Here is a 16,963-nt window from a genome sequence, read left to right on the forward strand (position 1 = left end):
CTACTTCTTTCATTGGCATGTAAACATCTAAATTTGCCTTTTGGGGCTTTTTGGCTTTTCTAACAATCAAATATATTAATTTTTATGTTGGATGAGTCTTCCTCTTGGTATTTGTAGGTAGGAAAACACAAAGTATGTCCATTAAGAAAGTTCTTCTTGGGCCTTTTTTTATAGTTTCAACCGGCATTGTAAACAAAGCTCCACGTGTAGCAGGCTTATCCATTTCTAATTCATGAATAGGTAAATTACATTTTGGGTGAAGCTCTTGTATTAAATCAACCTGAGCCATTGTGAACTTGTCATCAGGCTACTTATCTTTTTCATTTGACTCCTCCAATTCATTAACAGATAGATTAGATGTTGTAGGCAATGCTCCTGTAGGCAAATCAATCTGAGCTATTGTAAATTAGTCATCAGGAAGCTCAATCGTTTCATTTGGCTCGTATGGTTTATGAACGTATAGATGAGTTTTGGACTCTTCTAAATGCCAAAGCAATACAAGTATTTGATCTTAACATTTAAAGGGACGTGAATTTGACCAGAGAGGAACAAGCTAAATATGGAAAAAGATAGCCATGCCATGCCACTTTATAAAGTGTTGAAAAAAATGCATGGTAATTTTCTTTACCATTTATAAGCATATTTGCATCACTTCTATTCTTAGTCATGCATCTAACAGAGGCGTACTTTTATCGAGGTCTGATATAAAATTTTAGAGATTAAATACTTGTATTGCATTAGCATCTAGAAAGACTTGCAACTCATCCACATATGTTCATGAGTCAGAGGAGCCAAATGAAATAGATAAGCTACTTGATGACCAATTTATAATGGCTTAGATTGATTTGCCTACATGAGCGTCGCCTACGACACCTAATCCATCTATTCATGAATTGAATGAGCTAAATGAAAGAGATGATCAATCTAATGACTAATTTTATGATGGCTCAAGTTGATTTGCCTACAGGACATTCGCCTACAACGCCCAATCCACCTGTTTATGAATTAAAAATGGATGAGGGACCTATTGCACATGAAGCTTAAACTACAACGCAGGTTGAGGTTATAGATAAAAGGCCAAGAGAACTTTCTTAATGAATGCAATTCGTGTTCTTTCATGTGAAAATACTAAGAGGAAGATTCGTCCAAAAGAAAATTTAACATATTCAATTGTGAAAAAGGCCAAAAAGGAAAAAAAAAATGTGAAACTTGTTGCTCACTTGCAAATGAAGGAAATAAGACAAGTGCAAGGTGGTTCCAAGTCTTCATAACAAATGAAAGGTGTAAGCCGGGTAGTTTACCTCTCAAATAGTATAGAAGGAGAAATAAAAGGGGCGCAATCATTCATTTTAAAGAGCAACCTACCAGCCAGCCTGATATCCAAGCCAGTCCCTCCATAAATGCTTAGAAGAAATTGCTTTTAATTGATGTCAATAGAATCCTACTTCATATGACGAAAAAATGTAACTATAGGGATATAAGCATGCGTCAAGATAAAGGATAAACATGGTTGCGTACATATAGTTACTAGTTTACTCATATCAATCTTATTAAAATTTAATATATAATATCTTATATCAATTTGTTTTATCTTTTCCGTTTTTTAAGTCCATTGTGACAATTTTCTAGATTTTTGCCAAAGAATTTAAATTTGATATTTAGACATAAAGAACTAGATAATTTCTACTATTATTTCATTTCTATTCTTTTAAAATTAATAAGCGAAAAGTACAAAATTTGACCCTATAATTTACCTTTTAATACAAGAGGTCCTGTAGGTATTTTTTGTGATACTTTACTACCCTGAGAATTATATTGTTAGCAATTTGTGTCCAAATTCATTAACACCGTTAACAGTTTTGAAAATTGAATTTCAAATGAAGTTCATTCGCTGCGATCTTGTCAGATAGATGATGAAGTATAGAATTCTATATTCTTTCGCTGCGATCTTGTCAGATAGATGATGAAGTATAGAATTCTATATTCTTGTCAAATCATTCAAAACTTGTCAGAAATGACTGGAATTAAAGAAAAAATCGAATTGTGAAATTATTTTTTCTATTTGATTTTTCTCTCAAAACTCTATAATGATATGGATAGTCTTGGATGAAAATTGGTAAACATTGAAATGATGGTGGAATCACAACCAATTAATACTAAATGACTGAACTATAACTATTTAATTAACGGTGTTAGTGAATTTAAATATAAATTGTTAACGTTTTAATTCTCAAGGCAGTAAAGTATCAACAAAATAAAACAACAGGATCCTGTATATCAAAAAGTTAAACCATAGACTCAAATTTTGCACTTTTCCCATTTAATAATTACATTTGTTAGGCCTTAAGTTGTTATTCTGCTGTAAAACATTGAAACTGATCTTTAAATGACAAACTCCATTGAATTGTAATCTTCGTATGTTTCATACATACTTGTTTGTTACATCTTGCCTCCGTATTAGTTTGCATCCATACTAAAATTTGTTTAATCTATTATAGACATCAGCTCCATAGTTTTCAAGCTCACAATGCATATGAAACAGATGTGCCCTGGTAGTTAAGACATTCTTTGCACATATCCAATCGATTAATTATGCATCATATGCCCATTTCCTATTTATAGTGCAGAGGATAAGAGCTTAATTTAACATTTCCTCTTTGAAGCACAAAAATTATCCTCCTAAGACCATGTTTATTTCATGAAATGGAATAACATAAAATAGAATAGCAATTCTTAAAGAATAAAAGATAAAATTACATAATAAAGAGAAATTTGATGAGTCTACTTTGTAAACATAACTATTTTAAAAAGAAATTAAAATCAGTCGAATAAAGAGAAATACACTTTCTTCCAGCCAAAAAAAAAGAAAAATACATGCTTCTATGAACATGGAGGAAGAGGCAAACCAATCTAGTAACTTTAAAAGAGAGTTATGAATCTCATTTGATAACCCAAATCAACACTTAAAATAAAAATTTAAATGCTTCTTTCTTAACTTAAACACAGCCAAAGACGAGGCCAATTTCATCATCAAGTTTGAAGAACTTCATAAACTAATCCACAGTGACGCCTATCTCCTTTTCATATGCTTAAAATAATGGCTCATTTATGACTTTTTTTAATTAGTCTTTGACTATCATAATGCAAGTCCCTTAATGTGCAGAATGGGTGCAAAAGCTTTCAATTTTAGTCTTCAAGTAATTATCATGTCATCAATCATAACATTCCTAATATAAATCATTTCAAACAATTGTTTTTTCTTTAGTATGGGAGCCAAGGGCAATTTGGCCATACGAGCTTAACTGTACACATGTAAAATGACGTGGCACCAATAATAAACAAATGTGGATTCTGTTTATACTGATATACAACACTTCGATCGGCCTTAATCAGCCACAAGCAAGCACTGAATTGAAGAGTTCAGACACTTAATTTAATGTAAAAAAATTAGTTGAGAGATCATTTATATAATTTTACTAAAAATAAAATAAGAAAAATATTTGTAATTTTCATCATGTTATGAGAGGATTATAAAAATTCAATCCTACTCAATGATCCCTTTCATTATGATATCAAACAATTTGTAATTTTGTACATAACTCTGAAAATAAGTGAAATGTATCCCCAAGGTTAGCATAGAATAAGAACGTTAAGAAAAACCCATAAAGGAGTCAGGTTAGTGCGCTGCATTCGCACAGTTCTGATAATGATTCATCTGGCCAGGACAAAAGAAATTCTTGATTGATCTTTAGAAAATGTACAACTATTTGTACAAGTTTATTTTGCAGATACAACAAAGAAATATCAGCACCATTTTATCAGAGAGAGAGATGAAGGAATATAGAAAACTTACGTGAATGCATGTTTTCACATAACAAATCTCATTTGAGGGTGAACTCCAAAAATCCAAACCCACTCTGGAATTCTCTTGAACCTCTAAAAGCAAAGGTGTTCCAGTTTAACATTTCAGATGTATGTCATAAAAATCTGCAGATCAACTCTCAAATACTCCTCCAGCATGGTAATGTTTATGGACCATCGTCTTGTACTCTGCACCAAATAAATGCCCTTTTTCAATTCAAGCCCACATGCAAAGATTTAATAATCCTCTTGGGCAAAAAGAAAACAACAACTGAGAAAAGAAAAAACAAGGCAATTCAATTTAATTGTATGTCCATATCTGACCTTCCTTATTATTCAATAATTTTGCAGCATAGCTGTCGAGAGGACTGTCTGGATTAGGTTCTGCATGAGGACTACACAGTTAGGCAGAGACAATCAATGACAAAATAGTTCAAAGATTTAGGATAAATAGAGGCAGACCTCCCAATAGACTTTGGATGGACAAGAGAATGGTTCTACAATCATAAGCTGAAGACCACTTTTCCTAAAAGACATAAAAGCGAGGATCTTATTAGTATCACAAGGAAATACAGAAACAGAATGCTATATTGCAATCCTAAGCAGCCATCAAAATATAACTATTCTTCACCTCCATATACAGAGTCTATCAGGAAAAGAAGTCTTGACAGGAGGAAAAAGACTTCTCCCTGCTTTGGGTTGTGGGGCTTACTTCCTAGCCCCAGTGGGAGTAGTGACTAGCATTACACGAGTAAGTCAGTTTGGGGGACCAAAGGCAGTTCTCCGTGCACCGGACATATAGATTACCGAATCAGTTGCGACACGGATGGGAATGCATGCTACGAAAGATAGGGTCGAGTCTGATATATCAACCGTCTACTCAATATCCTTGTATGAGTCCACAATCACTACACGAGATGAACCTTGGTTTGGTGAATTGAAGTTGGCCTACAACCATGGCCACGTTTAACTGTTTTACCTTTCATCATATTTTTAATTAAATGTTTTCAGCAAATGCCTGAACTTTAAACTCTGAAAGAACTTTAGCATATCATAAGTTACTTGTTTGATACCTTTTATTGTAAAGTTAGATTTTAAGTTTTAACCCCTGTACATCCCAATGCTGGCAGTCTATGTCACTGCAGTGCATGAGATATACAAAATCATAGTTCTCTCAATGTATGAATTTAACTTTCAATTCTAGATAACAGTGTCCATAAGGCTATCAAATGTTTGTGCTAAACTCCTAGATGCTAAATTTCTAAAACTAAATAATTCTAAAATGAATATAAACGAAATAATCCATCATTTACATTATTTTAACTGCTAACTTAAACCCATACCTGGAGTATGTCTAGGCATATGTTGCCAAACTGATCAACATTTGGATGAAAGCAATTGGTCTCAAATTTGACTTGTGGCGGTTTAAATGGGTAATCCAGAGGAAAGCGCAGAGAGAGCTTATATGACAAACCCTCATATGCAGTTCCTTTTCCACCCTCAATTGTGCCAATCCATGTGAAGATGCTCTCGCCTTCAGGAAATGCCGATACACCAAGATCTCCACCACTCATCTGCATAAAGCATGCAAACTTATGAACTAAAACTTAAAGAAATGACAGGAAGACACAGAATTAAACCATCAGTGTCATTTCTACAGAATTCCCACAATGTACAACACCTTGAAGCACAAATTCAGCCTAAAAGATTTCCACGAACCATTTTGATAATTCCAAAATCTCATAAGTTCATTTACAGCTCCAAATAATGCAACTTGGGCAAAAACTTGCCACAATAAGGCCATAACATGGTAAATGATAAAATTCAACTTGAGTTTCAGAAATTACATATGAAAATATAACCCCTATGGACTGAATGATCCCTTTCCAGAACCCAGATAGCCATTTCCACCAACGACAGATGATAACTTCCCATGCCATTATACAACACAAAAGCTTAAAATAGGGAAGTGGATCATAAAAAAGAAAAAAAGAAAGGACCTCCTAAAAATTTAGCACTAATCACAAGAGAGATATTTAAGCATCCTACCTACATAATCAACTAGGTTATTACAAAACCACGCATGCATGTAGGAGGGAAGCTATGCATGAAAATTTCAGAATAATTATTTGCTCTTCTACCATTATAAAACATCCAAAGCAAGCCACTATTTTCCCTTGTTTTCAAAAGTCTAAAACTATCTAAGAATTCAATCCGGTAGAATTCTATTGAGTAAATTCTCATCTTTTTAGTTCAAGAGAAAATTCTTGTCTTTTGAAAATCTTAGAATTCAATTCTTTCAACTTATAAAATGGGACAAAAAATCATGCCAAAATTGATATGACATCTTGCAAGAATTCAATCGAGTGAACTTCTGCACATAATTTATTCCAAACAAAGCAGATCAATAGAGTTTATTGTTTCACCAAGCTAAATTTAACTTTAATAAAATGAAACAAACTAAAGATGCTAATAACAAGACTTGCAAATCAAGAAATTAAACTAATATTATAAACAATAAATATAAAATTTTAAATAAAATAAAATAAATAAATCTTTAACGTACCATGAGAGACATTAATTCCTTCTGTAATCTGCAAACATAAAAAGCATAAACATGAAAGCCAAGTCTTTAGTTAAACCACACAAAAAATTAAACGTACATAACAAGATTCTGGCTTAGGGCCGGAAGAAAGTCTAGACCTTTGAGAAACAGAGGTGGTATCGACAGGGTTAGGAGTGGCAGCGGGCTGCTTGGACGGAGTAGCAGAAGGTGCATGGCGCCGATGGAGTTGAGAGTTATCGACCGTAGGATTTGGTCTCATCTCCATGATGGTGAGAATCAAGAAATTAGAAAATATTATCTACTGATCAAAACTAACGGCTGAAAACGCAGACGATTAATCATCAAGCGGTGTTGATGGATCAATTGCATGAACTGTTTGCGGCAAATAAGGAAAATCAAGAGAGGCAGAGATTATTATTATTGTTAATTATTATAAACTCTCATAATAAGGAGACGTGCGCTCCATTGAAGTTGATGCATTTGCATCTTTTCGCACCTTGATGCCAACTAACACCCTTTGTCTCCTTCTCTATTATTATTTTTATTTTATTCTTTCTTTTGTTCGAATATATATATATATATATATATATATATATATATATATATACCTATTTTTTATATAAAGAAATAGTAATAATTAACAAAATCCATGCATTATTGATTTTGTTTTATATAACTTATTTAATAAACAAATGCTTTATGAAAGATTATGGGAGGAATATTTTAAGTTGATAATTTGGAGCTTAAGACTTTCAATTAATAAAAATTTTAATCTTGAGTTAATTTTTGAAAAATATGCACAATAAGATAATTGGGGAGAAAATGAATTAAATATATTACTTCAAGTAATATTACCCACTTAGTATAATAACATTAATAGTTCCACTAGCTTAATTCAATAAACATTAGTAATGGAGACACTTGGATTGTATAAAATTATTTATGGAGACATTTGGTAAGTTTGTTTTTTTATCTAAATTTTGATTTTTGTTAAATAAATAAATAAACACAATGATCAATTGCTCACATGTGGACAATGATCAAATTCTTTTTTCTAAAAAAAAAAAGGAAGTGAATTGAAGAAAAGAATTTGTTTTCCTTAAAATATATACTTCTTTTTTTTTATTATTATTTCTTTTCCCCTAAATTTGGTGTACATCAGAGAAATAGGGACTCAAATTTTAAAAATGGTATTGAACATGAAAGGGCTAATTTATAAGATATACATAGAAAATCAGTCCTACAAATTCAACCCTATCAATTATACTAAATGAATAATTTGATGAAAGAATAATGTTGTTCAACCCTCCAAATATTCCAACATCCTCTAATTAAAAAAATTAAGAACTAAAAAAGGGCATGATTTAATGATTTTATATTGTAACTTATTTTGATGACAAGCTGGGATGCTTGATGTTAGACCATCATCAGCTTTCAAGTTTAGATGCCAAGGCAACTCCTGATAAGTATAATACACCACTAAATCTTATAATATTAGTCCTTTTCTTTTTCTTATATTTCCTGTTCTCTAATACAATGAAAAGAATTATCCCAAATTTTTTCTTTTTACTAACTAAAGCAATCAAGTTCCTTCATTAAAAATATAGGATATGATAATTAAGAGATTTGAAATTTAATTTTCCGATTTATTATCTATTAATATTAATACAAATTTATTATTTTTATGAAATTAACAAGAATTGATTACTTTTTACTTTTATATGCAGCTCATAGTCTACTGAGCTTCATTAAATTTTTATTATGTTATATATTATTAATATAAAATTTTATTTATTTATTTATTTATTTATTTTTTTGAGCTATTAAGCCGAAAGTAAGGAATTTATGCTAATAAAAGCTAAACAGATAAGGTATGTTAAAGGAAAACTACAAGTGGACATGAACAATCAAAGCAATTTCTGCACATAATCATTATCTTCTTGGAAGAGATCAAAAGGGAATCTCAAATGGAAACCACATATTAAGAAAAACAAGCATCAATCCAACATCATTCTAGTTAAACTTATGTCATCATCAATTTCAAATCAAATACTGCCAACCATTTTGATCTGGCAACTAATTAATGTATGAGATTCATTGAGAAATTGGAAATTTTTCTTACCAAACTTGAGCATATATACATAAGGCAACTGTAGTATCTTAAATCTTGAAACATTATTAAAAAAAATATGAAAAAACTGTGCTTTACAATATAATAAATACAAGATGCTGTCTGTAAAAAATGATAAAGAAACCCAAAAAAAAAAAAAAAAAATTATATTCTGAGTGTGAATGAGCTAGTGCCTAATGCATCCCAGCTTTTGTTGTTGCTGAGAAGGCAAGCTTCTGCAGTCTTGCTTTTGGTACAAAATCTGGATTCTGGGTTCTTATTATGTACAGAAAGTGTACATACGACCACAAAATTCAGCGGTGTAATGCAGAATCCTATACTACAAATCTTCTTCAGGGAAGTTTGCCATAACTATTTGATAGATGTGCATACATGGAAGTTTGCCATTATATGCACTGCTCTGCCTGATTAGACCCTTATCCTTTCCTGAATGTGAACTCTCGTACGCTAATGCCAACTTCATGTTGAGTACGTATGGAACCTGGGGCTGGAGGCAATTCCATTGAGCTTGGTTCTGGAACTGCTGCTACATTTTCTTCCCTAACAGTTCTTGCATAATTTTCAACTTCATCAGCTTCATGATTGTGTACAGAATTCAATGCTTCTGGATCCCAATTCTCAGCGCCATGGTTAGAGTTCCTTGGAGAAGCTTGTGAGCTATCAGGAGCAGTGCTGATACGGTAGTTATGCAACAAATGAACTGGTGACATGCCGTATGTAGGAGTTGTTGGTCTGCTCGACATTGGTGTATGATTCTCAGAATGCTTGCTGTGTTTAGCATGTTTCTTTGCTGTATGATGCCAATTCTTAAGTGCTGCTGCTACTCGGTCATTAAAGATCGTCGGTCTCATGCTTGAGCCCATCTTCAAGATGATAAAGAACAATGTCAATGACTAAATTAACAGTTTGCATTATTTAGACCATTCCAGCTATTTTTCCTCACCTGTGTCACTAGAGCATAAAGAGGCAGAGTCACGTAACTGCATAGAACTTGTATGATGACCCTGAAAAGTTCAATTTCGTGGTGTGTTAGCAGTCACTGAACTGAGTACAATCAATCAAAAGTAAACGAAAGAAATTTTTCGTTTGGAAGCAGATTCAAGAAAGTTGCTGTGTTATGCTAATGGAACTCACCCCATTGTGATCTTGATTACAATATCTTCTGTTTTGTCATGGTAGCAAGATTTCGGACCAATTTTCCACTGAAAGATGAGGGGAACAAAAGGTATAGTTAGGACAGAGTACTTTAAAAAAGAGTACAACAGTTACTGAATTGACTGAGTTGATCAATGTGCTTACCACACTCCATGCGAAGAAAGCAAGCTGAAACGCATTCTGCAATACAGAGGTTTTGAGAACAGAAATGATTAAGCATGAGTACAAAAGAGGCATAATAAGTGAAATGTCAAAGGAAATATGTAAACATGAAGATGCTTGCAAGTACCTGAAAGAGACACAAGTGAATGAGGAAGAGAATGAGGCGCGGGCGTCCGAACCAGAAGAGATCATCGCCTGGTTCGACAACTGGAGCACCCTTAACAACATCTCCTCTTTCTTGAATCCTTAGGCCCATTCGAGTAATGATCACTTGTAGCTTAGCCCCTATTACTAGGATTATCTGCAAAATTCCCATTTGGAGTATGAGCCCCTGATGCTTGCATACCAAAAATTAGTCACAACAGAACAAATTTTAAGTATGATATTGTGCTTACAATTAGGGGGATAAACGGCAGCCATAGATAAGCATACCAACCTGCAAGAAAGAGAGAAAGAAACTTCGAATCATATAATCTTTTCGCCATTTTTATCGGCTGCAAATTTCACTGAAGACTAGTCCTTACCATGTGTACTGGTCAGCAGCAACAGACAGGCAACAAACCATATAGTTGGAGTGATCCCCACCACAACTTTAAAGTCGTCCTCGAGTGATCTTTTAATGTATTTTTGGAAATCAAATTTTGTTTCACTTCCAGGAGCCAAATGTGCCTGAAACAAGACGATTTATGGAACACTATCAGCAAGAACTGGGTTTCAGATATACACTATCTAAGCGTAGCGTAGTTAAATATGTTCGACTTACCGTGATAAATCCATGCCTTAATGTCAAGTAATCAACCTTAGTAACTGATCCAAAGAACTGTCTGAAGAAGCACACCTGAAATTATGGCCCAAAAAAAAGCAACCGTAAATTTCAATCCAATGACAAAAATGAATTGCCCTGAATTTCATATGTCAAATTCTTGTGGAAATTAGAAAAAGAAAAAAGATTCAAGTTCCAGTACTTACAATCCATACGAAAACTGGTGACCTACTCCATAAGTTCATATGTCTCCGCCCGAACGATGTATCCCTTGCGAATCTAAACCTCTCTGGATCTGCAATACACATGTTCTTTAAGAATTAGTACTAGATGCCTAAGAGCTTTGTTAATTTGCTACTGATTTATAAATTATAGCAGGAAATTGGAAAATAGAGTTACCATTATGGTATTGGTATTCAATTGTTTTTGTCTCATCCTCCCAAGCCTTCCACTTTCTCATCTGTAATTCAGAAGTAATTAAGCATTGAAGATATACCTAACTCATCAACGAAAAAAGATGAAGAGGGTAAAAGAAAGTTAAAACATCTAAGATAAGAAGGAAGTGTTTACCTTGATACTGCCTAAAATATATGTAATTATACAGTAGAGAATATGAACAACTGCTAATACAAAGATGAAGTAGTGCAACTGATCAATCCCATATGCTGATACAAAGGGAACTTTACCCTGAAAATTTATAGAACCCAGTATCAGAGAATCAATCAAAGATACCCAAAAAAGAAACAATGAAAATGGAAAAAGTGGTTGATCTTTATTCTTACACTTGGACAATTATCAGCACCAGATTTAGCTGCTAAAAAACGTCTAGTACTTTCACCAGCACTGCCATCCAGGAACCGTAGAAGCCTTCGACGATTTTTGCTAGCATTTATTTCTTCTGCTGCTGCCTTAGTCTCCTCTTGCTGCTTATTGCAAGGATGCCAAGTAGATGCAACACTTTCTGAAATGCAAATTTCAGATATAGGACCTTGTAGTGCTGTCAGAAGCAAGGATATAAATCCCATAAGCATCAGCTCTGCAAAACAAGAAATATTCAAGAATTAAAAAAGGGTTAGCTCTGATGAATAGTTGACTTCCCAACAATTGTGGAAAGATCTAATTTTGACCAAAAAAATTAAGTTACAAGACTAATTACCTGCTTTAATCTTTTCAAGTGCTTCTGCTAGAGCTGGTTTATGAATCTTCTTAAACCACTGTGAAGAACACGAGAAAAATCAGTAAGTATACATTACTTTCCATTACAGTCTGCTAATTAAACATGTACTTGAAGTTTAAATGCAGAAAGACATTTTTATTAGACTTTTCAGGCAAGAACCAAAACATGTTTATAAAAAATTTCAGGATTGTCAAACTTCTTTTTTTTTTTTTTTTTGGTTTCTTGATATACTGCAGCAACTATATGAGTTTCAAACGTTTATGTATAAATTAACAAATAAACATACCTTTTCTATCATATGAATTGCATGCTCAATCAGGACTGAAATAACAATCATGACAAGGCAAACAATAGCAACAGCCCATGTCGGCGTCTCCTCTAAAGAACGCTCTTTAGCTGCAGTCTCAGCCATGGTATATAGGGTAATACTAATATATATATATATAGTTTCTTTCTTCTTGATACAAGTATATATATAAATCTCCAATTACATGTATCACCGAGGAATGCTCAAAAAAGAATCAAAATTCAGAAAAGAAATTTGAAAAAGATAATGATGATGATGATGATATAAGCAATGTGACTAATGCAGAGAGTTCTGCATTAAAATTGGTCTTTCTGAATGCTTATGTGTAAGAGAAAGAGAGATTGTGTTTGTCTACGCTCATAAGAAGAAGATATATATATATAAATAAGTATATAAAAATAAGAAGCAACTCAAGAGCGAAGACTTTGACTATTTCAGGCAACAAAGGAAGAGATATAAAGGAGACGGAGTACAGCCGTGTCTTAAGTAACTCTTATGAGTCTGTATCCATCCAAGTTTGAATAGATAAAAAGGAAAATTACAAATACCTCCGAGGTTTTCTTTATTATGCATTTTTTTGTCTTTTTTTCTTTAAAAAAACATGTATTTTCATCCTTCACCCAAATGAATTCGTCGATTAATAAAATACTAAATTAAAAAAAGATAAAAAAACAATTTAGATTTAACATTATACATATAATTAATTCTTACGTACATCAATTATATATACTGAAATGAATAAGTAGCAGCTTGTATATATAAATATTTTATACTTTAATATTATTTTATAATTTGATTTCTTATATTTTATTTTATATAGCATTCATATGATTTATGACGTGATAAAGATTAAATTTTATAATCATTCTAAAAAGAATAAAATAGTTTGAAAAATAACAAGGACACAATAATAGTTCTTGAAATTAAATTCTTTTACCATCATTTACCACATATTGGTAGAAATTTATATATAATGAGTATAAAGAGGTAGTTATTTATTATTATATTTATATATATTAATTCACAGCCTTTTTTACCTCAAGAAATTTAAAAAAAAAAATGGAGAAAGGGGATAAAAACAAGAAAAGCCCAAAGCATACAGAAACAAAAGTTAGGATTGAAAAATTTTCGAACTAATTTATATGAGAATTAGTCCTAATCAATTAAATGTTTGATGAGGAAATTTGAGAGTCTGTGGACTTGGGCATGTTACTGAGACATTTGATGTATGAATGTTACCACTGTTTGTTTAGGTGCTGTAGCCATTACAAAACAACACGTTTTCCTTTTCTTGTTTTTGAGATCTTCTTCTCTGAAATGGCCTTTTTCTGTTTAACACTTCTCAAAATTCAATCTTATCGGACTGCACATTTCGATCAAATTACCATTAATCGACCAACGGTACTTATAATCTATTATGCAATTCAGGTGTTGAGCTCCGAATATTGAAAATCTAAAATAGTCAGAACAATCATAACAATGATTCATGCGTTATCGAATAATTTAGGCTTATAAAATTTTTTAATGATTAAAAATTGTTTTAATTTTCATAATGTTTTCTTCTGAATAGTCAACTAACAGTAAATTGACTATTAAAACACATCTCATACCAAAATAAGAAAAAAGAACTTGTTAACAAATTCTTAATCACCCTTTAATATGTATACGTAGATACATGATTAAGCCCTTTTTGGTACATTAAAAAATATTTTAAGGAAGGAATGTCAAATTTTCACTATTAAACACATTCGCTAATGTTAATTACGTATCAGAAAATTGTTTTAAGAAGCAAACGTCATCATTACTAGTCCACTATGATAATAATAATAATAATAATAATAATAATAATAATAATAATGTTCTAGGGTTTGACAAAGTCATCAAGACTAATCAATTATTAGACGTTTCTAATGGAATTTACTCCTCTTATCTGCTAAACATAGCTTAATTTGTTGGTGACAAGTATATATAATAATAGTACCTCTCCAAATCAATATTCTAGTAATTAATAACTTCTGAAATTTAATAGTTTTATTTATAAAAAAAAAAAACCGACGGTTTTATTTGGTATACATAATTTAACTTTTCTGCTATTAGCTAATAATTAATAATAACTATTAAAAAAAAAAGCTCATATAAAACTAAATTAGCATGATGCAGGCTTTCTAATTATCTATAAATAAAAATACCCAGTGTTATATATAAATAGATGTTTTACAAATTAATAACTTATGCTAATCAATAATTATCTAATTATAGAGAGGTATTATTATATATTTATAAAATAGAAATTAAAAGAAAAAGTGATAGCCGCCACAATGTAAATACCTTAAAGGTAGCCAACATGTTGCATGGATTTATGTTGTTGTTGTCATTAGGGTTAATTCTTCAACTGGGTGCAACAACAAAATAATTGATGGCTCCCAAATCCCAATGGTTCGCAAATTTTGGACTTTTTGGAACAATAATTTGAAGAACGTAGGCACCCTAACTTGACTGCCAATGACAAAGAAATGGTTAGTTATTTTTCTCTGTTTTCCTTTCATCCGTTTATAATAAGTGGTTGAGAAAATTGGAAACTAGTATCAACTGCGGAAAAATGTTTGAGGATTTTTACTTTTAGACATTTCTGAAGAGTCATTTGCATGGGGACCATTGCAAAAATTGCAAAGTGCTTTTGTTTTTTGTTCAATTAAGTTTCATCTGCCAAAATCTATGAAATAAATGCCAAGTTGTAGATTCATCCCTCTTTGAGAACGAAACAGATGGGACATTTTTTTAGACATTTTTAAAATGTGATTTTAACTAAAATTTAAATTGAAATTTTAGATATATAATAATTTTAAAATTTTTAAAAAAAATATTTTACCACTCGTAAGGATCTTACCCGATACGCTTTAATTAAATTTAGATATATGTACATTTAAAAAAAATAGATGAAATATTTTTAGCATTGAATAATCGCATTTGAATTTAAATTTGCGTAAAATAATTTCCTAAAAAAAGTTTCATAACAAAGATATTAAGACTTTTTATGAAAATGGACTAAAAGAATTTTTCTAAATTTTTTTAAGAATTAAATCTCTTTAATTTCTAGATTAATATGTTTTGAGGTTGGTTATCGAAATTGGACTTTAATAAAATATTAGAACCGTATCATTTGAAACACTTCTATAAGGAAATAAATAAAATAAAATAAAATCCATGTTTATTTTTTTAGTAATATGCTTTATTTATATTGACGAAAGGAACATGTATCCAATTCCTTTGATAATAAAACATGTAAATCCAATTGATAACGAGATGTTAGAACTTTCTCCATCCCTCCTAAATTCCTTACTTATGTAATATATAATTTTTCTAAAAGAATACACCAAAAGATATATAGAAATTGGTTTCTTTTGCTCTGTATTTTCAAAACAAAAATGAAGATTATGATATTCTTGAACTACATTAGCATTTATGTGTCCGAGAATGTTTATAAACTCGATTTCATAGAAAAAGAAAAATTGAGAAATTGTTTTATATATTCGACTTATGAAAACGTGAATATAAATATTTTTTTTATTATATATGAGAGGTCCAATAGATCATTTTTTTTATTAATTTATTAATAAAAATAATTAGCTAATAAATTATTAAAAATAAAAATTACATTACTTTTGCAATAGAGGACGCCTATTAGTGATAGAATTTTCTATCAATAATTTGTTTCTAATTTATGCATAAATAATCACTATCATATAAAAATTACATTACCTTATATACGATGGAATTATTGTCAGTAAACTGTTGGTGTTGTATTAGTTAATTAGGAGAAAAGTTTATCCATATTTTGTCAAAATGTAGTAAATATTAGTGTTTATAAGTCCGTCAGTAAACTATATTATATTGTGTATTTGGAAAAGAGATTATAATCAATTGGATTTTAAGTTAAAATACTCATTTAACTAAATATATATTAAAGAAATTTATGAATAAAATAATTAATCATAAAGAAATTGCTCATATAAAGCATGATTAGTATTATAACTAATATATATAAAGAAGATTATTTATTCATGAAACTCCACTTCACAATATATAATAAAGTCATATTATATGCAACTTCAATAAGAAAAAGAAATATGACTTTATTAAGAATTAAAATACACTAATAGAATTATTTAAAATAAACTTGTTATTTTAGAAAAAAAAATATTATAAGCATACCGCTATTTTTAATTATTATATAATAATATCTTATTCTTTTAAGAAAATTCATGTATATATATGTGTGTATGTATATGAAAATACATAATAGTAATATCAAAAAGAAAATAAAAATTCTAAAAGTTTGGATGAATAAAAAAATAAAAAATAAATATTGTGAAGAACTTATTGGTTCAATGAATAAGTAACAAGAAATCAATTTAAATACATGTATATACGTGTGAAATTTACAAACATTAATAGAAAATTAAACTAATAAATATTGAGATCACAAAAATGAATACTTAAGAAAATACAGGATGTATGAAAAATCTATTGGCCTAATAAAATAATTAATTCTTCCGATAAAAGATATAATGTCATACATATAATCTTATATTTATTTATGTAAATATATAATAATAACAAAGAGTAAATAATTTTATTAAAATATATAATGAATGTATTTTAAATTTATTTTTATAAACGATAGCTAAAGAATTTATAAAATTATTTTCTAATAATATAAATATAGATATAATTAAAAAATAAATTAAACTAAAACTTATATCATATATATAAAATTATCAGTAATTATGCAAGCAAATTGTTGATTTCTACATTCATAAATTAACCGATGATAAATATAT

At 30.4% G+C, this 16,963-nt stretch overlaps 2 protein-coding genes across 3 annotated transcripts; both read right to left on the reverse strand.

The window, feature by feature from the left end:
* Positions 1-3,716: 3,716 nt before the first annotated feature.
* Positions 3,717-6,943, reverse strand: LOC8270735 (probable ubiquitin-conjugating enzyme E2 C). 2 transcript variants are annotated; one of them, XM_002533201.4, is made up of 6 exons: positions 6,565-6,937; positions 6,428-6,455; positions 5,205-5,435; positions 4,324-4,387; positions 4,186-4,245; positions 3,717-4,050 (listed from the first exon to the last, which is right to left on the reverse strand). In XM_002533201.4, exons 1-6 carry the CDS (start codon positions 6,690-6,692, stop codon positions 3,995-3,997), a joined length of 567 nt encoding a protein of 188 aa, XP_002533247.1. In that variant the 5' UTR covers positions 6,693-6,937; the 3' UTR covers positions 3,717-3,994. The 2 variants fall into 2 exon arrangements, with proteins under 2 accessions (XP_002533247.1, XP_048232030.1); XM_048376073.1 differs by lacking the exons at positions 3,717-4,050; positions 4,186-4,245; positions 4,324-4,387 and adding an exon at positions 4,415-4,809 and having other exon boundaries at positions 6,565-6,943.
* A 1,581-nt stretch (positions 6,944-8,524) lies between these two features.
* On the reverse strand, positions 8,525-12,527 carry LOC8270736 (MLO-like protein 12). The gene is made up of 14 exons (XM_002533200.4): positions 12,102-12,527; positions 11,795-11,852; positions 11,421-11,674; positions 11,209-11,325; positions 11,038-11,098; positions 10,845-10,933; positions 10,639-10,713; positions 10,400-10,544; positions 10,271-10,311; positions 10,003-10,176; positions 9,858-9,893; positions 9,693-9,760; positions 9,502-9,562; positions 8,525-9,421 (listed from the first exon to the last, which is right to left on the reverse strand). The coding sequence occupies exons 1-14, from the start codon at positions 12,225-12,227 to the stop codon at positions 8,975-8,977; spliced, it is 1,752 nt and encodes a 583-aa protein (XP_002533246.1). The 5' UTR covers positions 12,228-12,527; the 3' UTR covers positions 8,525-8,974.
* Positions 12,528-16,963: the final 4,436 nt, after the last annotated feature.

The sequence above is a fragment of the Ricinus communis genome, chromosome 6 (genome assembly GCF_019578655.1).
Source record: "Ricinus communis isolate WT05 ecotype wild-type chromosome 6, ASM1957865v1, whole genome shotgun sequence".
Taxonomy (NCBI): domain Eukaryota; kingdom Viridiplantae; phylum Streptophyta; class Magnoliopsida; order Malpighiales; family Euphorbiaceae; genus Ricinus; species Ricinus communis.

Coding starts and splice junctions, on each gene's coding strand:
- LOC8270735 (XM_002533201.4), bottom strand. CDS start 6,692: ATGGAGATGAGACCAAATCCTACGGTCGATAACTCTCAACTCCATCGG. Junction 6,456..6,564: donor ACCACCTCTGTTTCTCAAAG/GTCTAGACTTTC, acceptor TTATGTTTGCAG/ATTACAGAAGGAATTAATGT. Junction 5,436..6,427: donor AGGAATTAATGTCTCTCATG/GTACGTTAAAGA, acceptor TGCTTTATGCAG/ATGAGTGGTGGAGATCTTGG.
- LOC8270736 (XM_002533200.4), bottom strand. CDS start 12,227: ATGGCTGAGACTGCAGCTAAAGAGCGTTCTTTAGAGGAGACGCCGACA. Junction 11,326..11,420: donor GTGCTGATAATTGTCCAAGT/GTAAGAATAAAG, acceptor ATAAATTTTCAG/GGTAAAGTTCCCTTTGTATC. Junction 10,312..10,399: donor GCTGCTGACCAGTACACATG/GTAAGGACTAGT, acceptor TCTTTCTTGCAG/GTTGGTATGCTTATCTATGG.